Source organism: Nesoenas mayeri, assembly GCF_963082525.1.
Source record: "Nesoenas mayeri genome assembly, chromosome: Z".
NCBI lineage: Eukaryota > Metazoa > Chordata > Aves > Columbiformes > Columbidae > Nesoenas > Nesoenas mayeri.
The window spans coordinates 54,427,759-54,450,165 of NC_137542.1; the positions used below are offsets into that span (position 1 = coordinate 54,427,759).

Consider the following 22,407-nt stretch of genomic DNA (forward strand, 5'->3'; position numbering starts at 1 on the left):
ACCCCGGAGGTGTAAACCCAGTGAACTTTCACAGGGATTAAGACATACTAGAAAATTGTTTCATAACATTTTAAACTCTATGTTTATAAAAACACTCTACCAAGAAAATGCTGTTTGAGTAACATGAACATATTTGGGCTCTACCTTTTTATTCAACACTTACTGGAAAACCTATTAAGAAAAGCTGTTTGTTGAAATGCCATATGTTCTGCCAGGTAAGATAACTGACAGTCACCTGAACCATGGTTTTAGTCACTACTAAAAAGTTAGGGGTTAAATTTTATAATTCTTTACTAAAATTTAATCATTTATGTATCAGACAGTTCTGTAGTTCAGTGCAGTCTGTTAGTTGTTATTCAGTGATGTGTTGACATACTAACAACCTTTCCCTTACTTCGATTCAGAGAGAATCATAAATTGCCCTTCCCGCTCAGAGAACCCATTTTTTTTTAATAAGGAATTTGGAATGCAAATATAAAATCTTCACCTGGCATTTGATAACTAGAGATTTATCAATGCCACCCTGTAGCATTCACTTTCTTCTTTTGATAATCAGATTTATTAAATTTATTCCTTGAAGCCTGAACTTTTAGAAGCACGGTTATAAGAGCAAATGATTGAACTTGAAAGGATACCTTTGGTATTTTCATGTTGGATCAGACGCTATAAATGTGTGTATTACAATAGAAAGGTTCTTATTTTAGAAACTTCAAATAATTTATTTTTTAAAATACACGGTTACAGTTGATGATGAGCAAATTGGTCATTAATCATCATTTAGACCTCCCCTAGGGTGAATGGAGAGTGAGATAAGGATGACAAAGGTGAGTTTCTTCCATCTATGCAAGACGTGAATTTTAGAATGAGATTAATTGTCCCTTCTGATCTTGCTCTGGTTACATGAGAAAGAATCAGGATAACTGGTTTAAATTAGACACTTGACTTTTAGAAAGCTGAACTAAGGTATCACATGAATAACTTTCCAATTTTTGTTGTCAGTTCACATTTTTCAAGACTGTTTAACACAGAAAGAGAGCAGTCTTAATTTTATAATTCTAAAAGTTTCAGTTCAAAGTCCAATTTTGGTGATAGTGGTGTGCTGTCTTTTGATTCACTTGATTTTTTTGAATTAGTAGATGAACGTTTACGAAGATGAGAATCATGTAAGTATTAAGGTGTATCAGAAGTTTCTGGGATCTCTTCTATGTGTCACTTGCTATGCAGACTGTAATGTGTCATCTACACAAAATTTATTTGCTTTAGGGTGTATATACCTCATCCTGCTCTCACAAACAAAGCTAGTATAAGACAGAAATTTTATTTGCTTTCACGTGTATTATTGCCAATGCTTCCCCAGCTTTGGTTGTGGGCCCTTTAGGAGTTTTCCAGATATGCAGGTGGACCAAACCTTGTAGAAAAATACTTAAAGGTATATTGACACTAGGCGTGGATAATACATTCAGGAGTGAAAAAGACCTCACTTCTCTCCTTTGCCTTTTTTCCATATCTATTTTTTTTAAGAATAACTCCAGTTTCCTAACCAACTCTACCAAGGACCTCATATGATTGATTTCATACTACTTTCCTGTTACTGAAGGAACACAGTGGCAGAATTTTACCGTATACAAGGATCCCATTAATAAGATTATGGCTGAAAGAACAAGAAACAGTTATTACTGGATGGTGCTCTTCAGTAAAAGTCTGTGAAATATTACTTGACTTTGAAATCCACTTAGCTCGTCCCTATTTCAGCAATTTTATTTGCTTATTTGTGTAGCATTTTTGGGCCTTTTCATTTCGGCAATGAATGTAAAACACTGAGATAGAAATTATAGAAATTATGGCAGTACATATATAAATCACATTAATATATGTACTTATTTTAGGAGAAACAGTTCAATATTAATCTTAAAAAAAGAGATAGGATTGGAGTGGTCAGCAACACAATATTTTATCCATTCAGTGAGATATTGAAAACATCATGAATATGTAGTTGTAACAGGTATGGAAAACAGCATCAGCATTCAAAAATACTGTTTACTTTTATGAATATATAAGGTAAGCATGTAATTAATTTGAGAGAGAGTAAAATTAAAGTGCAAAAATAATATATTCTTTCTACAGACCAAACAAAGTGTAGATACTATAGAAGCACAGTGGGATAAAAAAATATGTATTTCTATGCATTACAAAAGCATTTAAAATTGCATCAAGTAGGATCAGAAGGCTTGTGATCTCCAGAATTCAGAGTATAAGCCAGGTGATCCAGGTGAAAGAAGGAAAGGGGAAAGGGAAAGGGAAGGGGAAGGGGAAGGAAGGGAAGATCACAGTCTTTCCATTTAATAGCAATCAGTTACATCATTATGCATTAAGAAGTGATTTAAAGCAGTCTGAAATAATTTGATAACAGGCAAATATATTTAGGTTAACTTGACAATGTTTAGAGTTTTATGGAAATAAATTCATGCTTGAGTGTGGTAACATCAGACAAAACAATTTAAAAACATTTTTCTTATCTTTCCTTTGTCCTGCTGTGTCTTAATCCCGCACAGTCTCTGCGCAATAGGCTGGATGCCTCTTATTTTTCTCCTCATAACTCGGGAACTGGAGGTAGTTTGCTGTTGCCTCTTACATCTCTTTGTACATGCACGCATGGAGTCCCTTACGAAGTGTTTTTTCCTGGAAAAACGTAGTTCTCCTCAGTGTCAGGCATTAGCAAGAATCACACAGAATCACAGAATGTTAGGGTTTGGAAAGGACTTCAAAAGATCATCCACTCCAATCCCCCTGCCAGAGCAGGAACATCTGGTTGCACAGGAATGTGTCCAGGCGGGTTTTGAATGTCTCCAGAGAAGGAGACTCCACAACCTCCCTGGGCAGCCTGTGCCAGTGTTCCATTAACCTTCTTCTCAATTTTAAGTGGAACCTCCTGTGTTCCAGTTTGTGTCCATTACCCTTTGACTTATCATTGGTTGTCACCGAGAAGAGCCTGGCTCCATCCTCGTGACACTCACCCTTTACATATCTATAAACATTAAGAAGATCACCCCTCAGTCTCCTCTTCTCCAGGCTAAGGAGACCCAGCTCCCTCAGCCTTTCTTCATAAGGGAGATGCTCCACTCCATCATCTTTGTTGCCCTGTGCTGGACCCTCTCCAGCAGTTCCCTGTCCTTCTTGAACTGAGGGGCCCAGAACTGGACACAATATTCCAGGTGTGGATGGAAAGGCAAGTTTTTACACAGTCATTTATATTTTAAATGTAGTCTGTGACTTCTTGTGAGCCATAAGAAAAGACCCAAAAAAAGAAAAAAAAAAAAAAAAAGAAAAAAAGTAATTAAAGTCAGTTTTGAGGGAACCTGCTGTGACACTAACAGTTATTTCACACAGATAGAAGAAAAGCACCAGAAGTGCTTTTGTGAGTGTGGAATTCAGACATCTCTTTTCTGAATACACCAAAACAAACAAGAAAAAAAAGAAAAAAAAAAAAGGCGGCGGGGTGGGCAAGTGAAAATTTTTAGAAGTAAAAAGATACAGCATATACAGCATACAGTGCGATGAGAAAAGTCATTAGAGAAAAATGATTCCACTTGTATATGAAGATGCAGGTTCAAGTGTCAGGTCTGATGGATGACTCAGGATCAGCTACAGTTCTTTTAAATATGACTAAAATACAAAATACAAAATTTAACTTCACTGACAATTTTATCAACTTCATATGTAAAATCACACTTGGAAAAATCAGGGGTAGAAGGTAGTGGATTTTTGTATTGATTCAAGGGATTCACAGTGCTAATGAGACTTTTAAAACCATTTTGACCTGTAATTTTTTTTGCAGAGAGTAGTTCTGTTCTCTTTAAATTATTTGCTATTTTTACAAGAGAATAAAAAAAAAAACAAACAAGCAAACTAAAAAAAACCACAACCAAAACAAACAAAAAACTACCAAGAAATCAGTATAATTATTTAAAAGTAAAAAAATACCTCCATTTCTAACCATTATTGATATCTGTGGTACTCACAGATAAACCATTCTTTTAAATTAACTTGAGAAAATTAGTGGTTTATTATGTTAAAAAAAAAAATGAACAAGACGTTATCAATTTTGGTCTCTTTTTGTCTTCATTTTAGCACAGTTTTTTGCCACTGGCATGTGACACACCAAAGTGATGACTCATCTGGGAGATGCTCAATATTGCTAATAACATACAGCAAGGTTGAAAAAAATGAACTTGCTTTTCTGAGAAATAAAAATGAATTTTTACTTGGTCTGAGTTAGTGAAAGATATCAGTCACTGAAGAAAATAATAAGTTAAAAGTTTTGAGAGGAGACTTCACACGAATGCTATAACAGAATGTCAAGGAAGGGAGTAATAGTAGCATGAATGATACAGAATATGAAAATCACACTGAGAAAGATCAGGAAAAGATTTATTACAGGGTGATAATGATAGTCAGATACTTTGACATAGAAAAAGACCTTGATAGTATTTTGGATGGCTAAATATTTCTGGGAATTGTGGAAGACTTTACTTCCTTGTTGTACATTTTTTCAAGATAATATTACTTATATGCAGCTGTCCCTACTTTTATGTGTGTTACTTGGAAACATTCTGAGACACACCAGAGATAAGCTCTGCGTACATAGAGCTACGCAGTTTTATAATTTTTCTTTCTCTAAAATTCTCATGTGTAAGCGTTAACTCTGGTAGAGAAAATAACTTGCTTGTGTGTGAGAAAGCACCTGTTCAAATAACAGCACTAATGAAAGAGTGCGATGTAAATGGCTGGCAAAGCAAATTGCTTTTAGCATGAATGTTCTCTTCTTCAAGGTCATTCTGGTATTAAAGTCCTTTGCAGCTCGCTTGTGTTATACATCTCCATGAATGTATGTTTTTAACGGGCATGGATTACTTCTATTAGTGTCACTCAAGCATGTTAGTACGTGAATGAGGTTGAGTAGAGGGGTGCAGCCACTGTGCTGAGGAGCACAGTGAAGTCCTTTCCCTGCCTGCGTGTGCTGAGACGTGTGGCCTATGTGACACGTCCATACGTGAGGCCACAGCCATGATGGGCTGGACACAGGCGCAAAGACATTGCGTGGTGCACTGCACAGCAGCGGGACTGTCTGAGCACCTTGGAGAGATATTAATATAGAGAGCACTGGGCAATCTCATACCCCTTCCTTCCAGGTGAATCGGTGTTTAGATTAGCTGCAACTGATTAGTGGGACAATCTTATAATAGAGCCAATACCTTGTTTATGCTAGAGCGTGTCTGCAGATGGCCCAGAACTCTGATTCATACCCACAATATACAAATAAACTTTTCCAAATCAGAATAGAAACCAATATGAGCATGCAAATTTAAATCTTGCTTCTAAATGATGGGGGCGAAGAATTGTTGCTTCAGAGGTGCAAAATAGCTGTGCAAAGGTTGAATCAGGCTTATATATTCATCATACTTTGTTAAATAGTCCCATGCCAAATTACTTTCTTCTTATTTAGGGAATGCATGTCATACATGTGGCTCCATCTAAGATTTAGACGCTTTGTAAAGCAAAAACTAATTTCAATTTGAGAGGATGGAGCAGCGTCCAATTATACATATATGTTTTTACATACATATTTATGCAATGTATATATATTCAAAGTTAAAGGATATGTGCTGCATTTCATAAGGAGTGCATGTACATCATAAATTCATTCAATTGTACTGCAGAGATGCTGGTCCTAATTAAGACTTCATTATCTTTTTCCTTGAACACAGATAAAATTGCCTAAATATGCAGGAAAAAAATGAGAAAAAAAAAAAAGGAAGTCTCTTTACATAAATAAACCAAGTTTCTGTCAAGTTTTAACTTACCTATAAGCCTGGAAGGGTTTTTATCCTCTGCCTCAGTGCTTCATTCAGCTGAGACCAAGACCAAGACAGGGGGTCATCTTATAAGCATATATAACATTAATATGTTGCATACTAATGCAGCGCAGACAATTCCTGAAATTTCACGTGTTAAACTCCCTCTGAATGCAGCACTGGACGTGTGGATACACACTTTGTTCAGCTTCCCTATCTGCCACGTGGAATGGGCTAAAAATTGTAGAGCTGTGATTTTAGGGAACATGTGACAAGTGTGAGGTTTGGCTTCTAAAACTTGTATACTAATGTGGATATCAGCTTTGATACTAAAGGCAGTTTCCGTAAGTTGTAGTTGTTGTGCTGTTACATGAGTAATACCAAATGAACTAATATTTGTGTGAGAGTTCTCCAATATATGAATAAAATGTTATCTTTATAAAATATATCAATCTTAAGTGGGTACATAAATGAATTTTCATTTTGAAGATGCTTTTAGACAGTAAAAAAGGCTGTGTTGTTTTTTGTTGTTTTTCTTTTTTCTTTTTTTTTAACTGAGTCTTCCTTTTGTTGCCCTGACAGTACAAACAAGTGGAACAGTACATGTCATTCCACAAGTTACCTGCTGAAATGCGCCAGAAGATCCATGATTACTATGAGCACCGCTACCAAGGCAAGATCTTTGATGAAGAAAACATTCTCAATGAGCTCAATGATCCCCTCAGGGAGGTAAGATTAAAGCATTTGAGTGGTTCTTCATGGTATGGAAAACTTCCATGTCTTCTCTGTTTCTGTGTTGAAATGCTCTTTGTAATACCATTCTGTAGCATTTAATCTCATTTGACCTAGTCAATGAATGACCAGGAGAATGAATTTTATATTAGGTTGACACAAAGAAATAAACAGACTTATACTGTATTCAGAACCAATCTGCCAGAGTCACTGCAACACAAACATATCAAAGAGTAAAATCTCATCCTTAATTGTTGAGGGACTGTCTGGACTAGAATGGTACTCAGTGAAGGGTTTTTTCTGCCCTCTCTGCTTGCTAGCCATGCATCTGTTCAGATGAAACTAGCGAAGGGAGAGCTGCTTTGTTTCATTCTGAGGAGTAGCATCCTTGGTTAAGACAGTGAGATGGGGAAGTTAAGACTTGAGATGGGAAAGCTGGCATAAGATATATAAATCATTAAAAAATTAATTTGGTTAAAACAATTTCCAGGTTTTTTTGTTGTTTGTGGGTTTTTTGGTGGTTGTTTTGGGGGTTTGTTTTTGGTTTTGTGTGGGTTTTTTATTTTATTTATGGTTTTTTATATTGTGTTATATGTGACAGCAGTTGGAATTTTCTTTGGCAAGGTGTTTGTGTGGGAGGAAGGCAGCATTCTTCTTACTATAGCAGAGGTAACTGCTTAATGAGAATGCAAATCTGACTGTCTTCTGCTGGGTGATGCTCATGCCTGACCTGCTCAGGGGTGTTTGTGCTATCATTTTGCTAATATCCTCTACTGAAAGGAGGAAGAAAAAATCCAAAGGAGAAGAATGAAGTTGAAGAATTGGGAAAGAAGAAAGCATAAACAGGGAAAGGAGAAAAGAAACAATAGAAGGGGGTAATAAGGGAGGAACAGTCTGATACGTGATGAAACCTATGTCATTTTCAGTAATGTCTTTTAGTATCTTCAGCCATGGGAGGAGTGGTGCTGAATGGGTGTGTGTGCATGTATATACAAATATTATATATATAATGAATACAATAACACCCAGCAGAGCACCAGATGTCATCTGTACTTTTGGAAAGATATGTGAAGGTTGTTTATTTTTTCACGAATTTTGTGTCATAAGAACACGAGTCTGTGATGGATTGTTTGTATCACTGAATATTGCTCTTTGTTGTGGAGGGAAAACATGTAATACAATCCATTGCCAAAATCAATCAAGTTCCATATTTAAAATAGTTACAAGAAATAATGCCTTGCCTGTTCATGGGCTGTGAGGCCAGCTGGTGCAGTTTGGCCATGTCTGTGTTATTAAAGTCTGATAGTGGCCTCTCTCCTTACAAACTGCCAACTGGGACTGATGAATCCTGCACAAAGTTGCTGGGTCATAGCTAGATAGTTCAAATCAAAATCAGGCCAAACTATGAACAATTCAAAAGTACAGACAACTGGATCCCAATGTGTGGACCCATTTAATTCCCTAACATAGAGGCAGTCTGAATCCTTTAATTATATTGTGAATTTGTAAGTGTTTTGGGGGGCAGGTAGAGGGCTCTGCCTTCTGCACTGCCTCTGCCAATTTACCCTGGGGCTCCCCTCAGTATCTTTTGAAATATCTTGAGGAGAATGTACTATAAAAATCTATCATGTAGGATGAGAAAAGTTTAAAAGTTATTTTTTAAGTTATTAAAAATTATCCCTAGAGTGCAGTGGCAGCCAAAACATGAATCTTGGCCACTATGGAGCTTTGTTAAAAAACAGGTGCATATCCAGATGCATCAGTCACTGACATCAGAAATGGTTTCTTCTATTTCTGCTTTTAAGGAAAGCATTTCTCCATAAATGACATCTAAAATGCTCCTATTGCAAAACTTTTTTATTAACAATTTGCAGTTATATGACACCCTAATACCTGTCTTTTCTTCCTTTCCTTCTCCCTCTCTCCTTGTTTCCTCCTTCACACCCCTATTGTACTGTCACCTTCCTTTCCTTTTTTTCGTTGCTTAAGAGCAGCACAGCAAATTTGGTCAAGCATAAAAAAACAAACAAACAAACAAACAAAAAAGCACTTCTGGAGAGAGGTCAAACATGGAAAATCTAAAAAATTAATGAGCCACTAAAACATAGAGTAAAAATAGAATTTCTCTGAAGGAATGGCTTCTGCTTTTGCTGTGATCATGCAGTAGTTAGCATGCCTCCTTTGTTCTCCATGTTACATGAAAAATATTTATTTACTCAGTAGGGTGTGTTCCTCAGACACTACAATCAGGTTGCACAGTGCCCTGATGACAACATAGAATTTGTTCCAGCAAAAGGTAAGAGGAGGAAAAAAAAAAAAGTAATAGCTGTACAGTGCCAGTGCCAGAACAGGTTTCCAGTGAATCTGTCCAGATTCCGATGGCAGCTCCTGCCCTGTGCCCTGGGAACACCACTTGGGTGTTTGCTTAGTTTAGCAGTTTCAAATTATGTTTTAGGTGCTATTTCAGTATGCACAGCTTGGTAGTGCAGGTAGGGGCTTTTTGGTATTACCAATGGATAATAAATTGGACATTTAAAGGCAGAACATATGTTCTTATATTGGATGAGATATACCATCTTATGTCTCAATAACTGCAGAAGGTTGTAACAACCAGGTGATACCACAGATATGCTAATTACATCATTCAAGAATAAGTATTTACTGCATTTCTTAAGTTTTTCATTAATCCTGCATTTTGTTATACCTTGAGTTTAGCATAGGGTAAGAAATAAACATTGAGAGTCTCCACAGGGCATGCTTAGCCTGATGAAAGCAGCTTATGATGAAGACATTAAACTGAAACCATTATTTCCTCACTTACAGCAAACAGAATAAAAGAAACCACAGAAACTACTGCATAATTATAGCATGAATATCATCAAATGTTATAAAAAAGTTATTTTCAGTTCCTCTTGTTCTCAACCATTCAAATTTACTGTATGGGCTGGAATTTTCCACAGCTAAGTTCTCTTCAGGAGTGGTGACCTTTTTTTTCTCTATGGTTTAAAATTTTGACTCATGCTTTCTTAGCAGATAACTAAGTATTTATGATACAAATATGATCATTCAACCTTTAAAAATAGTTGAAGGACATAGAATTATCACCAAAACCTGGTGTAGAATTAATTGTTGAAGGAGAAATGCTACTAATAAATCTGTATATGTTTATAGTAGAGGTAAGACTTTTTTGGTAAAAGAGGATGAGTGTTCACTTTACAGAGCTTCTGAAAATCATGTATGGAACATTTTGGTTGATTAAAACAATGAAAAGCTAAGAAAAGGTTTGATATATATGTGTAAGTGGCAAGTTTTGTTGGGTAACAGAAGTGGAATCATGTTGGTTGTGGGGAATTAACTAGAGCTTCATAAACAAAAGAGAAAAAGGACATTGAGCATTTTAAAATTTTACAAGGCTCTCTCTAGGTGATCCATAGCTGACCTGTGTCACTCAAGGATAATCTTGTATTAATGAAGAGATTCCCTTCAATGACTGAAAACTAAGGCAGACACTGATTAGAAAATGGGACTTAAAAACTTTATCTTCTCCCTGCTTAAGTTAGTTGCACAATTTGGGTATATTAGTCCCATGGTAATATGGTTAATTAGATATCCTCAGCTCTACACACTCAAACTGAATTAAGCATGTGTTGCCATATGCGGTGTGCTGCTACCTGCTTGTGCGGAAAAGTGCTGTCTGGTGAAAGTAAAGAATTAAAGGTTTCTTTTCATTAAATTCAGAAATTTCACTCTTACTGAAAAGCATATCCCATTTTTCACAGTTACACTTATCTGATAATAACTGTCCAGCTTCCTTGAGAATCAGATAGTCAGGAAACTCCTGGCAGTTACAATTTCAGTAGACATGGCAGATTTTAAATCACTTGTTCCAGGCCATGCAGGGTTGGAATCATCAAACGTATCTGTAGCTCCATACAAGTTCTGCAGCAAGTCTGAGCTAATCACCAGGCTCCCTCTGCACATCCCACCCCCCACAGACACTCTCTTGCTGTGAAGAAAACCTAGCTGACTAGCCTAGAAAAAAATGCTTCATCTTCAAACAGCAGCTGACATGTGAAATAAGTTCTGTCTTTAATAGAATTTGCAATTAACTATCTCCCTCCCTCATTTCTTGAGATAGTAATTAGCAGTTGGTAGCAATTAGCATATTTCCCTTATATAAATGTAATCTCTGGTTCTTCAGCAGAGATACTTGTAGACATCTCTAAAGTTCAATTTTTTTTACTGAGAGTTCTTGCCACCTACATACTTGAACATCATTTGGCGCCAGAAGGCCATAGTCCCAAAAGCGGTTTGTGTAACTGTCATTACCTGAAGTGGAGATAGTACAGACAACAAGAAAAACAAAACCAAACACACACACACACACACAAGCAAACAAACAAACCCACAACACCCAAAAAACCCCAAACCAGACAACAACCCACAGCTAAAATAAATCTATTCTAAAAGGACACTTGAATTACAAAAGTTTAAAGACATATACATAATCATTTCAATCTAAGAAGCTCTGGTGCCTGTCTAAGCCTCCACCTCCCCAGCAGTGCCTGGAAGTGGATGCCCATGAACAAGAGCAAGGCAAGTGTGGCATTTCCCTTAATGACTCTCCTAGACTCCCAATATTTTCAGTTCAAGGGCTTCTCTGAGACTAATGTGTTTTTGTCTACTGGGTAATCCTTAGTACATACCACTTCCAGTTACTTGAATCCACGTTTGCTCTCTGCAACCATACCCTCCTTTCGCAAGGACCAGACCTGTACTCTGCTGCATGAGAAACCACCTCCTTTGGGATTGAATCCTTTTGTTTTGTTTTGTTTTGATGACCGTTAATTCTTGTAGCGGAAGTTATAGTCAATTTCTACCCACCCTTCACATGCCGGTTATGATTTAGTAGACTTCTATGATAACATCCTTAAGCTGTATTGTTTTGAAGGTAAAGAGACCTATTCTACTTAATGATTTCTTGCATTGAAGCCAGCTTACCCCTGTGATCATCGTTCTTGCCATTCTCAAAGATTTTTTCTTTGAGTCTACTATAGTGTTTTTGAGATGAGAGCACCAGATCTGCAGCCGGCATACTGATGTTATAATAGTAGAAACAGTTATTTTCCTAATAATTCCTAATATTAATTTGCTTTTTTAATCATTTTCAACCATCAAGTTTACTTTTTTTAAAAAAAAATTGTAACTGTAAGACCTAACTCCTAAGAGGTAATGGATACGTTATTTTATGTATTTGTCTAGATGTATCACTTAACACTGCTCTCCAGTAATTTCCAGCCAGCCCACAAGAACCTTCTTTTAGTTTCTTTTTAACTAACTTCTTCATCTTTACACACTGCTGTTTCTGAAATTGGGCAGAACTGTCTGAAGTTCTTGGCCTTTGTTGTTCCCTTAGGGATAGTGAGTGGAAGTACATTATGTTACCTATTACAGCCTAATGAGTCAAGTGTAAGACTATGAAGAAGATCTTGCACAGTGCTTAGTGTTGCATCAAGGGTGGCATTTTGTGACAGTTCTTGTAAGGGAGGTACTCTCACAGCAAAATAATGGAAAGCTTCCATTACTGGATTTATAATTGATAATAGTGATTGTATCTAAATAGAAACAGGACTAAAACCACATCAGTTTGGTATGTGTAGACAAATTGAGTACATTTTTGGATAAAGTGTTTTGTCCTTCCAGAATAAATTGTAAATTTATCAATTTGGTAACTTTGCTAACTTTTTTCTGATTTTTTAACCTTCTCCTTTTCCCTATTAAAACTTACTTCTTTTTGTAATATCTTTTCTTCTATTTAATATTTATCTTCAGAAATCACAAAACATTATGTTGTCAGTTAGACTATACTGCAATCCTCTGCAAAAAGGATGAAGCGTCTCCAGAGTTAATAGTATGAGGTGGAAACGTGGTGTGATTAGGTGATAGTATGCTTCAATCCTTTTTAATAGTGTAGTCATCATGATTTTTTGATACAGGTCATCAAATATTAAAATAGTGGTAGAAAATAAAATTAGTTTATTGAACAAAAATTAAGTGTCAATATTAAGTTACTGGAGATTCCAAATATTTTGTTTCTGTATCAAATTATATCCATAAATTCAGGTAATTATTTCCTTATAAGCCACTGTACTTTTATGCATTTTTGTATGCAATGAAACTTCCTCTGAAGCTTAAAGAGGGTAACTAGGGAAAATGCATCAAAATTATAGATGTAATCATACTGGAACTCATTTAAATATACCTTTCTATAACTATATGGAAAGAGTGAATCCTTCTTTATATAGTGCATTAAAAGTTTTTTCACATAGGCACAGATAAAAGGTAACTTTAGTTCATACTCTGGAGTACTGGAGTTATGAATGAATTATGTAGCATGTCAGTCTTGCAGGAAAAATGCTGATATACCACAGCACTATTTATTTGACAAATGCTGAAAAAATAAAATGCTAGTTTTCAAAGTTCTGTGTAAGGTATGTCCGAAGAATGGTCTATGTATACAAGGCTTAAGCAAAGCCTTGAAAACTTCCTAGAGAGGACTATAATTACATTTTTAAAATTAAAAATAGTAACAAATAGGCCACTTTAATGTTGGAAATGGCAGACAATCACCAGCTGATTGGATTATTGTGTTTTAAGATGCTTTTGCACATGGATGTGACACAGTAACAAACTATATGCACTCTTAAATCTGTTTCTCAGGGACCTGAGACAATGCAGCTTAATTTCCTCAACTATGGGGAGTGTGTTTTCCCCTTAATGTGTGCTTGTACATACAGGAGTGTACATGCTGCAATTGAGAAACAGCTTTTAAATTGCCACCCACTTGCATTGCTGTTGATAATATGCAAAAAACTTCCATCATAGTCTCTTCTGTGTTTGACATGCTTTGTTAGCAAAACCATACTTAGCTGAAAAATTATTTGTCAAGTCCAACTGCTTCCAATAACACAGATAATAATACACTATCAGTTCTCAGTAAATATGATCTTGAAGTCTTGTTACTGCACCTGTAAGGTTCCTTTGTCCTAGTTGTTTAATAAATACTTCAGACGTGACAGCTCATCAAAAATACTGATCCAAACCAAATACCCAAATCTTTGTGCAGTGGTTGTCCTTTATAGAAAGGTAAGTTGTTTGAGAAAAGCACCAGACTATTTAGATGTAAACTAAATGTTGTGAGAGATGTAAAATCCCAGTATAGAGGAGTAAATCCAGTCTACGCCTGCTCCTGTCTGAACTGCTGTTTGTCTGAAGAGCAGAATCAGAAAGGTTTTTGTGGGCACAAAGTGTGGTGCATTGAGATAACAGCAGCTAATGCAACAGGAGTGCTGTCCCACAGAGGAGAATGTCACACTCTTCAAGTCTGAGATCATGCTTCCAAGTGCCCATCATGTCTCAGTTTTTAATGGAGTGAAGAATTGTTCAGCTAGCTGGTACCCAGGTAGTGCTGGGGGCAGCAGGTGGAAAAAGCCGAAGACTTTTTTTTGTGCAGTTTGTGCAGTTTCTGCTGAAAGCCAGGAAAGATTACTACATATTAGACAATGCTTACCACAGCATGTTCATCCCTATTACGTCTGAATAGGCTGTTGCAATTTTAGATGGCATTGCTGATTCTTAGGAGGTTAAAACTGATAACAAAGTAATTCATATGACTTCTGAATTAGTTCTTGCGTAAATGCAATTTTTAATGTTGTGCTTGTTTTGTCTTTTGAAGCATATATGTTTGGTATTGGTAAAAGTACTTCAGGGTCATGTAATTCAGAAGTTTCTGCATTGAGCTGGCACCCTTTAAATGTGACAGTGTCCATGAAATAAAGATTATCATTGTGACTCACCACCAGCAAGAGGAAATAAATATGCCATGCACTGTCTGATGCAGAAGCAAATGCATGTGCCTATTTTTATGCACTCAGTTGCACATTATGATTGTGGTAGTAACAACATACAGAAGGCTACACACCATTTCCTGTGCATAAATTTGGAGTTGCCTTTTAAAAGCACATGATCTCAAAGGCAAAAACAAGGAGGACAAAAAATCAGCAGAGCACAAAATCTGTTCTGAATGCACATTAATGAACTTAATTTCCGGTTGGTACGCTGGTGATTTAAGAAGGTAAATCTTGTTGAAGCTATGGGAGATATCCAAGTTAAATTCTGAACTTCATGGCTATGCTAGGTCATTCTTTTGGTTTTTATCTAGTGCCACTTGAACAAAAAAAAACATATTTATTTTGGCACCTGCACAGAACTCTGTCTAATCCATAGTTTTGAACTGTTACTGTTCTCTAGCAAGCACAAAAAGCAAGTAGAATTTTCTCCAAAAATTGTCATGTGGGTAACACAGTGGTGAAATACTGATTTTTTTTTTTTTTTCCCCTAAAATCTTAGTACCTGAAAAATCAGGGTTCTCTTCTTCAGTTGCAAAATAATCTTGTGGAAGTAAAAGTGTTTTTATATAAGACATTAAATGGAAATGAGAATTGCTAAAAAATTGTTGAAATTATTTGTAAATGGACAGAGAATGAAATTTAGCATAGGTATCGATGCACAAGGTGTTGAATTACACATGTTTAATTTAAATATAAGTGTCTAACACTGAAGGTATTTAGTGTCTAGTATTTTTAATGGTTAACAAGAGTCTTCCTCCACTTGGTACTAAACTACTGTGGTACAAGGTTGTTAAGAGATGAGTGGAGTTAAAAGCTGGTGCAAAATGTGGATCTGGTGCTGTGAGTGCAGGTACAGACTTCTCGGTAGCTCCTGGCCTGAGTTCAAAGGAATGGTTTTTATCTGTTGTCTCTGTCTCTTTCATGAGACCTTCACAGAGTCCTACTCAGCGGTGGCCCCAGATCCTAAGCCAGCCTGGGTATGAGTGGAGCTCTAACAGGCAAGGAGTTCCCCTAAGAGGATCTTTATCTCCCAGCTTGTCCAGTGGAGCCTGTGTTTGTTAATTTTCTTTTTAATAAATCCTTTTTTCTTTTCCCCCATTTGTGAAAAGCAAAAACTCTGTGGTTGGTTGAGAGGATACTAAAAAGGTGCCATAAAGCACATACAGGAGCACGATTTACTAACTCATTGAGTGTTTGTGTGCTCTGATCACTGTACTGTATTCGAAGCATTGGACAGTGCCTTCCTAGAAGGCTAAACTATTTTGTGGATAAAGTAAATACCTTTGTGGTTATATACATTTTAAAGAAAAGCCATATTCTTTATAATTAACAGTTCTAATTTTAGCTTAGATTACAGTCATTAGGTAACTGTGCAACTGAAAACTATTTCATATTTATTTCTGTGATCTTGTGAATGTCACATATACTAAAAATAAGTTTATTTCACAATGAGTTTTTCTTGTACTGAATTGAAAAAGCAGGAAGCAAAGATGAGTCTGTGGCTATTAAAAAAGTAAGAAAAGAGTAGAACTACTAAGAATCGTTTGAAAAATATACCTGAACATGATGCTGTTGGAGTTGAAACAGATTATTTGTGAAATACAATGGCTAGCACAGACATCCTGAAACAATAATCTAGCTGTCATTGTAGCACTCATTGCTGCACATTGTATAAACACTTTTGTATTTATGCAAATGTGAGATTCCATAATCAACCACATTTCATCAAGAGTAGAAAGTCTCCCATCTGTAGGGGCTGGAAATGTAATAGCTCATGCTTTTTAGTATCTGTCACAAAATAGATTCACTACTGAGGAGAAATTCTGCCAATATTATGTGAGCAGCCTACTATATAACAGACCTTGAAAGAACTTAAGAGGAAATTACATCTTTAGAGAAGCAGAAATGGAGGTGTATGTAGCTTGCTTTGTCATTCTCTAGCACCAGATACGTTCTACATAATATTGATACTTACAGCAACGGGACAAACTTAGAATATGAGAAAGAGGTTAATACCCTACTTAAGCCATTATTTAAAGTTCATGGCTAGCCTATTTTTAGGCCACCATGTGAGAAGATGTTTGCTGAAAATAGATACAGATCATGTGTCCTTGCAGAATATAGAACACTAGGACGTTTCATTTCCAAAGAACATAATTGGGACTGGGAGCAGAATCTTCTTTCCTTTCACCTTTTTACTTGTAGATTATAACTTCAGTTATACAAGCACACACCCTTACATGAGTTATATTAACCTCTAAATATTTAACTAAAACTGTTTTGAAATATTGTTCTCATGAGACACATTAATTGAACTTTGTTTTTTTACATTAAATGTACAAAGACGTACATTTGTACACATATAGATATGTCCATGTACACATAAAAATATGTCTACAGGAGAGCATATATATCTGTATATATACACACATAGACAAACTTTCGGGCACATACATGGAAACACGTGTCCAAGATGTGTGTGAGAGAAAAATACTATATCATACTCTTTTGATATCTTTGCATAGTACTAGGGACATACATCGCGTTATGTACTCCAATATGGTCTTTTTGTTTTTCACTATTACAGTATATCTCAACACATATTTCCTATGCCACTGGTCTATGGCTACAATATATCACCTTAAAATGAATGGTAATGACAACAGTTTTAAGGACTCTCCTATGATATAAAATCAATGCAGATAAATTTATTCATAAAAGCAGAGATTAAGATACAGTCTTTAGATAACTTGAAAATCTTTCTGAATAAATTATAGGAACATATTTCTTATGGAAATAATCCTCAACCTATAATTAATTCATGAGGTGAGTAATGTAATTATACTTAAACGCTATTAATGGTTAAAGAAATTTAAAACTTTGGGCAAGCAGATGAACTGAAATTGTTTTGAGAAGAATATTTAACTGATATAAGGAATGTGGTACTGCATATGCATATGAATCCTGTGGCTGCCAGGTCCTATGCACAGATGCTAATGGCAGTTCCTGGGCGCCCTGCTGTCATCAGGCCCCCTTGCTTTTAGTGCATGTCTAGTCCTGGAAAAAAAAGCACAAGCACAAATATTTAAGGCCTTAGTGATTGCATGCAGAGAGCAAGTACAGCATAATTGCTAAACGTAGATGACAGAAGACTTCAGGTATCTCCCCTGATTCTTGTTTATTGTTTTGTAGCTGCTTTCTCTCCATGCTTTTCAAGATGCACAAACGCTGAGAATGTCCCGTGCATCCTTGATCTGTCAAGTCTTGATCATTATTTTGATCGTAGTTGTAATGTGACTTTCTTTGTTACTCTGACACTGTACCATTATTAAGTGTGTCTGCCTACTGTATGTTTAAAGAGTCTAATACATTACTTATACTCTAGCTGTTATTACTAATCCACATTGACTAGTCTATCCCTGCCAGTTTGCCTTCTCTTTACGCCACATCATCTGCTATCGAAGCTGTTCTTGCTGTCACCATGCCTACGTGCACTTCAGAATTTCTTCCTCTCTTTACACCTCCCGTGCCATTCATGCATCTCTTTCCCCTGCAGCTACAAATACCATCCAAAGTGGCACTCTCAAACAAACTCTATCTTCAGAGCTGTCTGGCTGTCATTCTACTAATGTATTCCCAGAGAATTCATCTTCATTTTTACCATCCAATGATACCTCTTCTGGAGCCAGCTCTCCATGTCTCGCCCTTACAGCTGAACATCATCCTCGTGTTTCACTGTAAAACTGGGCTCAAGAGTGAGCGCTTTCAGTGCTTTTCCTGCTTCTGCATTCTTGCGCTCCAGCACAGTGCCCTGAATGTGGGTCATAAGCTTCTTAGAATCCTTATCAGAACTTGCTACTTGCAGCATAACTTCACTGAGCCCTCGTGCCTGAACCCACTCCAGCGCTCTTTTCAGCAGCTTCCTTTAGAAGGCAAATTCAAATAGTCTCATCATTAACTTGCCCCAGTTCACATAGCAAAGCAGTGATGAAGGCTGATTCAGATCCTCCTTATCTTTCTTTTTATATCCTTCTGTTATATATAGATGTGTACATCTATAGGTGACATTGTAAATATTCTAGCGCACACACACACACAGAGGCATTCAGGGTTCTGTCACATATTTGTCTAAGAAAACTAAATAAATCTTCTCATTACTTACAAATCTTTCTTTTTATATCCTTCTGTTATATATAGATGTGTACATCTATAGGTGACATTGTAAATATTCTAGCGCACACACACACACAGAGGCATTCAGGGTTCTGTCACATATTTGTCTAAGAAAACTAAATAAATCTTCTCATTACTTACAAATGCTCTTTTTTGCCACTTTAAGATGTGGATTATACTTAAATAGCAATGTTTAGATTTTGTGTGTTAGATAAATGTAGGAATTTGCTGTTTCTCCCATATCCTAATGTATGGTAGGCCTTCATTGAATAGTTACAAACCAAATTAGATGCAAACAGAAATGTACTTTAAAACTCTAAATATTGTTTCATTGTGAATATTTCAAGCTCAGCTAACTGGGATTTATCCAGTATAATCAGTAACATTTAATTTAAGCCACTTAATCATTTTATAAAGATAGGCTTTGAAGCAGTGGGCTTTTAATTCATAATAAGAAGTAAGTGTTAACCTAGCAATTAACAAGATAACAGTATTTCTGCTCCTGAGATCTTGGAGAGCTTTAAAATAACTCAGTGAAAAGATCACCACTGATTTTTAAATAACTGTTTTCCTGGTTGTTGTTACTGTGTCAGCTAACCAAATTCATAGGGTGTAGATAAAACATGTTCTCTTGAGAGCTACCTCCTTGTGGACTCAGTTATTTTGGCCATTTGGGTTGTAGGACACAGACGACTGGAGAAGGAAGGAGGGCACAAAAAGGGAGGGATGGCATGGCAGAAGGAATTTCTTGTCTGTTGCAGAGCTCAGAATAAAATCTCCCTGGAAGCATTACTATCTTCAGTTTCTGGTCTTGATCAAACAAATGCATATTAGAAATAAGTCAACACAAAAATTCATATCCAAGCCATGGCTTTCTTTTTCTCCTAAGGCATGTTGATTTTTTCCTGCCACCTAGTTGTTTGCTTCAGTACTTTGTTTTAGCACCCAGTCAGCTCCCTGCTAGCTTCAAACAGCTTTTTTCCTCCCAGCTTTCATCCACAAGTTATTCTTTTAATGGCCTTGTTTTTCATCAGCAAGATAGACTGTATTGTTGAGTCATAAAATGGTGTTCTGCATTCTGACTGACATATTTTACACAACAAAGCACCCAAATCAATATATTTTATCTAATAAGTCACACAAATGTAAGTGTAACTCAGGCTGCCTTTGTGAAACTCCACTGTCTTTTTCCCTTTTTTCTTTCTGTCACGCACAACTACTCTTCCTTGCAATCAGGTGAATCAAACAGTGTCCTGAGCATAGCAGCATTCTTTACAGCACTGTTCTAAAACAGAACCTTTTTTTTTTTTTGTTTACCTGGCAATCAGGTGAAATCTGACTGACTCTGGTGAATATCAGAAGTACTCTTCATTCAGAAAAGCTATAAGTAGCATTTGAGCCTTTTTTTGGAAGGATGTAGTAGGAAAAAATAGTAGCTGCCACACAGATCACAGATAAAGACTGATTGATGTTACCAAGTGGTATCACTGGAGCTTCAGTACAAATTACAAATGAGTAAGGATGAATATGGTTTCCAGAATCATCAGATTACCAGATAGAGGAGGAGACAGGAAGCTCCAAATAGAGTGGAAAAGCAGTGCTGCAGGAGGTATTAACCTCTGAGCAAGCAGATTTGACAAAGGTTTTCAATTGTTAGAAAAACTAACTTCCTTCTGTTTCTTAATCACTGTTTTAAAAAAAATGTGAGATATGCTCCATTAATTTGTACCACAAATATGATGACTAGCTCACACTATTCTTTGATACTCACACAAGTTTCTGATATGGATACCAATAGGATATGAATACCAATAGGATTTTGCAGACTTCACATCTCTTAGGATTCACCTTTCTGCCACAATTTCACAAAACACATTTAAATCTTTAGTCTCATTGCCATAATGATACAACTTTAGTATTTAAAATGCCTTACTAAACCATTATTTCAATCTTAAGTACCCTCTGCCAAAGATGTTATTTAGTAAATACCATAATATTAGTGAATATAACACACAAATGTACACACACATAATTGGGAATGAAGATACTTGGTTATTGAGGGGCAGAAAACTGAAATAATGATTGTTAAATACATTTGCAAATTGCCATTTATTTATTTTGTCAGCAAAAAGGAGCAGTCTCTACAGCAACTGCTGTGTTGTACAGCACTAATTCCGTATTTTCTTCTGTAATGAACTATGGTTGTTTTTTTACTAAGAGCATTCAGAAAAATTGGTCATCAGTACAGTTCAGAAGGTAAAACCTGCAAGAAGTAAAGGTTGGTCAACTGGCCCAAACTTTAAGTAGTTATCTGGATTATCAGGACTTCTCAAGCTCTTGAAATTAGGCTGGCTATCTCACAAGTACAGACCACCTTAAAATGTTGCATGTATTGCTGTTCTCATTTTGATATTTCTCATCCTTTCCCAGATGGAAACCAAACTTAAGAGACATAGCACATTTCAGAACATTGAACAAGATGAAAACTGAATTCCCTTTAAAACTAGCCCAGTTAAGGAACAGATGGACAGATGGGTGAATAAAAGGATGGATAGTGTCTCCTTCCTTCCTTCCTTCCTTCCTTCCTTCCTTCCTGCCTTCCTGCCTTCCTGCCTTCCTGCCTTCCTGCCTTCCTTCACCCACTCTTTTTCAAGGCAACTGAGTTCACATGTGCTGTCCTTGCCTTAGATATGAGAGTTTTTTCAGGTTTTATGCTTTGCCTGTAGGTCAAACACATAGTTTATCTCAGAACAGGGCATTTTTGGGCTTTAAAGTCAAAAGGGCTAGACAGGGAGATTTTCTAAGACACACACACCTGCAGTATTCAGTTATGTTGACAGAATGGCGAAACAGCAAATTCCTGAAGAAAAAAGAATTGTGTTTCTCAATACAGCTCTAGACTTCAGTTATGTTATCCAAAAACTTCTCTAAGTAAAATTTAAGCAGAGTCTCTGTGTTAAATTGATCAGTCTAATTGAAAAATGAAAAATCATGGAAATGCCATTCAAAGAAAAACATACATGGTTGTTAGTACTCATATGAAAGCCTCTAAGCAAAATTTATTTTTCAAGTCATACACTATGTTTAGATGAGTAAACAGAATGTGTTAAAACAATTTGAACAATTTCAGTGCACCAGAAATGAAGAATATTGCATCCTGTTGCCACATGCAGATTTTCTGGCATTAACTAAGTTGTGAGCTAATGATGTAGTCATTCCCTCAGTGGGGTACTAATCCTAGTTCTCCTGAATACCTACTGTCATAAAACCCGGGAGAACTTAATATCAGTGAGATGTCTGTTTTCTGCCAAAATTTACTATAATTGACCAATGGGTTAAAAAATTTCAGAAAATAATGAACACGTACAGAATATGACTCCTTAAAAACTGATTTAAACGTATTTAACCTGATCACATGGCCCCAAGTCTCTAAATATGCTTTTTCCCATGGTTTGCTCTTAATCAATTGCTTGGTAATTTTTCTTTTGTGAGTTACTTCTAAGAGAAAAAAAATAGGTTTCTTAGTGAAGAGAGTTTCAATGGCAAATAAATTAAGACTGGTTTAGTTTCACATCCTTTGAAAGCAGAATCGAAAGAAGGGAGACTCAGAAAAGCAAAAAGTGCATTGTTAAAGTTATGCACTAGATTTTTACAATATTATGTAGAAGTGACCTAATGAAACTAAACTATTTTTTTGTGTAGGCACAGACAGGCTTTGGTGGCCTACAGATAAGAAGGAC

At 36.3% G+C, this 22,407-nt stretch overlaps 1 protein-coding gene across 1 annotated transcript in view; it reads left to right on the forward strand.

Annotated features, from left to right (window-relative positions):
- Positions 1-22,407, forward strand: part of HCN1 (hyperpolarization activated cyclic nucleotide gated potassium channel 1) — a gene marked incomplete at both ends in the record, with an annotated part of 195,527 nt that overhangs the window by 144,130 nt on the left and 28,990 nt on the right. Inside the window, one exon of the mRNA XM_080362948.1 lies at positions 6,435-6,581. Within this exon, the coding sequence (XP_080219074.1) occupies positions 6,435-6,581 (147 nt within the window). The remainder of the gene's footprint in view (positions 1-6,434; positions 6,582-22,407) is intronic.